Raw genomic sequence first — 1,966 nt, forward strand, 5'->3', positions numbered from 1 at the left:
AGCCCAGCCAGTTCCATTCACTCCTCACTAAGCCACAGTGAATCTCTCTGACTCTCATGTCTCATCTCATGATTTCTGATTTCAGAGAACACTCACATGGAAGGATGGGGGAAGTACTTACCCCCCCCCCAAACTTCTTTCTGCCACCCACATTCTTTAACACTGGGAGTGCAGATGCTGCCAAGCCCTCCTGTGTTAGGAGTGATTTTATCTGACATATTCTGAATATCAAACCCAGCCCCCCTACCACGTTCCCATCTACCCACTGCAGCGGGGCTGGGTCGACTCCTCAAGAGACAACGGGCAGAGGCCCTGCTCCAGCACACAGAGCCACAGAAAATGAAGCTGAAGAGCAGAGGCAGAATGAAAGTTTCTCCTGAGGAAGCGAAAAGGGTGCATATGTGTCAGGGGGAGGGTGTATGAGACATATCTTTGGTTTTACTCAGAGATGTTTGTGGTAACTTGTCACTGCCTTTTCCTCCTTGGACAGTGCCCCGTGTCCAGAGGACGCATATGCCCAACAGCAGTTCCATGACTGAGTTCCTCCTCCTGGCATTTTCAGACAGACGGGAGCTGCAGCTCTTGCACTTCTGGCTCTTCCTGGGCATCTACCTGGCTGCCCTCCTGGGAAATGGCCTCGTCATCACCACTGTAGCCTGCGACCACCACCTCCACACACCCATGTACTTCTTCCTCCTCAACCTCTCCTTCCTCGACCTGGGTGCCATCTCCAACACTGTCCCCAAATCCATGGCCAATTCCCTGTGGGACACCAGGGCCATTTCCCACCCAGGATGTGCTGCACAGGTCTTTCTGTTAGTCTTTTTGATGTCAGCAGAGTGTTTCCTTCTCACTGTCATGGCCTATGACCGCTACGTTGCCATCTGCAAACCCCTGCACTACAGCACCCTCCTGGGCAGCAGAGCTTGTGTCCACATGGCAGCAGCTGCCTGGGGCTGTGGGTTCCTCTATGCTGTGCTGCACACTGCCAATACATTTTCACTACCCCTCTGCCAAGGCAATGCTGTGGACCAGTTCTTCTGTGAAATCCCCCAGATCCTCAAGCTCTCCTGCTCAGGTGCCTACCTCAGGGAAGTTGGGGTAATTGCAGTTGGTGTCTGTTTAGCATTTGGGTGTTTTGTTTTCATTGTACTGTCCTATGGGCAGATCTTCAGGGCTGTGCTGAGGATTCCCTCCGAGCAGGGACGGCACAAAGCCTTTTCCACGTGCCTCCCTCACCTGGCTGTGGTCTCCCTGTTTATCAGCACTGCCATATTTGTCTACCTGAAGCCCCCCTCCATCTCGTCCCCATACCTGGATCTCGTGCTGGCAGTTCTGTACTCGGTGGTGCCTCCAGTTGTGAACCCCCTCATCTACAGCATGAGGAATCAGGACCTCAGGGATGGCATTAGGAAACTGATTACATGGGCTCCTATTTTGCACCGAGAAACTTCCCATCTCTCCACAAATGACTGCCAGGGTATTCCACACCAGTCCTGATTTTGTTGTTGTGGTAGTTGTTCTCTTTCTTCTTCTTCTTCTTCTTCTTCTTCTCATTATTATTATTATCATTTTCTTTCTTAATTTATAATGTTCCTACAGTAATGTTTGGTTTCCTTTTACATCTAAAGACGTATGAACCCCCTCTGTCTTACCTGGAGCCTCTATAAAGGTGTCTAATGCTTGTTGAGAGCTGAACACATTACAACTTCTGTGTAATAAAATGAGATCTCTTCTGTGCTGCGCATGAACACTGGGCTTGTCTTCCAATGCCAGAGTCAGGAGTTGCTCAGGGTTCTGCACGACTGCAGGAGCAAAAGCCTCTCAGTCACCTTGTGACCATGTAGAGATCAAGGATTGGATTTAGGGCTCACCTGTCAGTGTCTAGTGACAGTGGAGGCCATGGCTGGTCACTGAGTGACATACCCAAGGCTGTCACATGTCAGACAGGGCAGATAACGTCATT

General features: G+C 50.5%; 1 protein-coding gene across 1 annotated transcript; it reads left to right on the forward strand.

Annotated features, from left to right (window-relative positions):
• Positions 1-275: 275 nt before the first annotated feature.
• On the forward strand, positions 276-1,500 carry LOC142025957 (olfactory receptor 14A16-like). Its single transcript, XM_075018704.1, has one exon. It carries the CDS (start codon positions 514-516, stop codon positions 1,498-1,500), a length of 987 nt encoding a protein of 328 aa, XP_074874805.1. The 5' UTR covers positions 276-513.
• Positions 1,501-1,966: the final 466 nt, after the last annotated feature.

Source organism: Buteo buteo, chromosome 31 (assembly GCF_964188355.1).
Source record: "Buteo buteo chromosome 31, bButBut1.hap1.1, whole genome shotgun sequence".
In the NCBI taxonomy this organism is placed as follows: domain Eukaryota; kingdom Metazoa; phylum Chordata; class Aves; order Accipitriformes; family Accipitridae; genus Buteo; species Buteo buteo.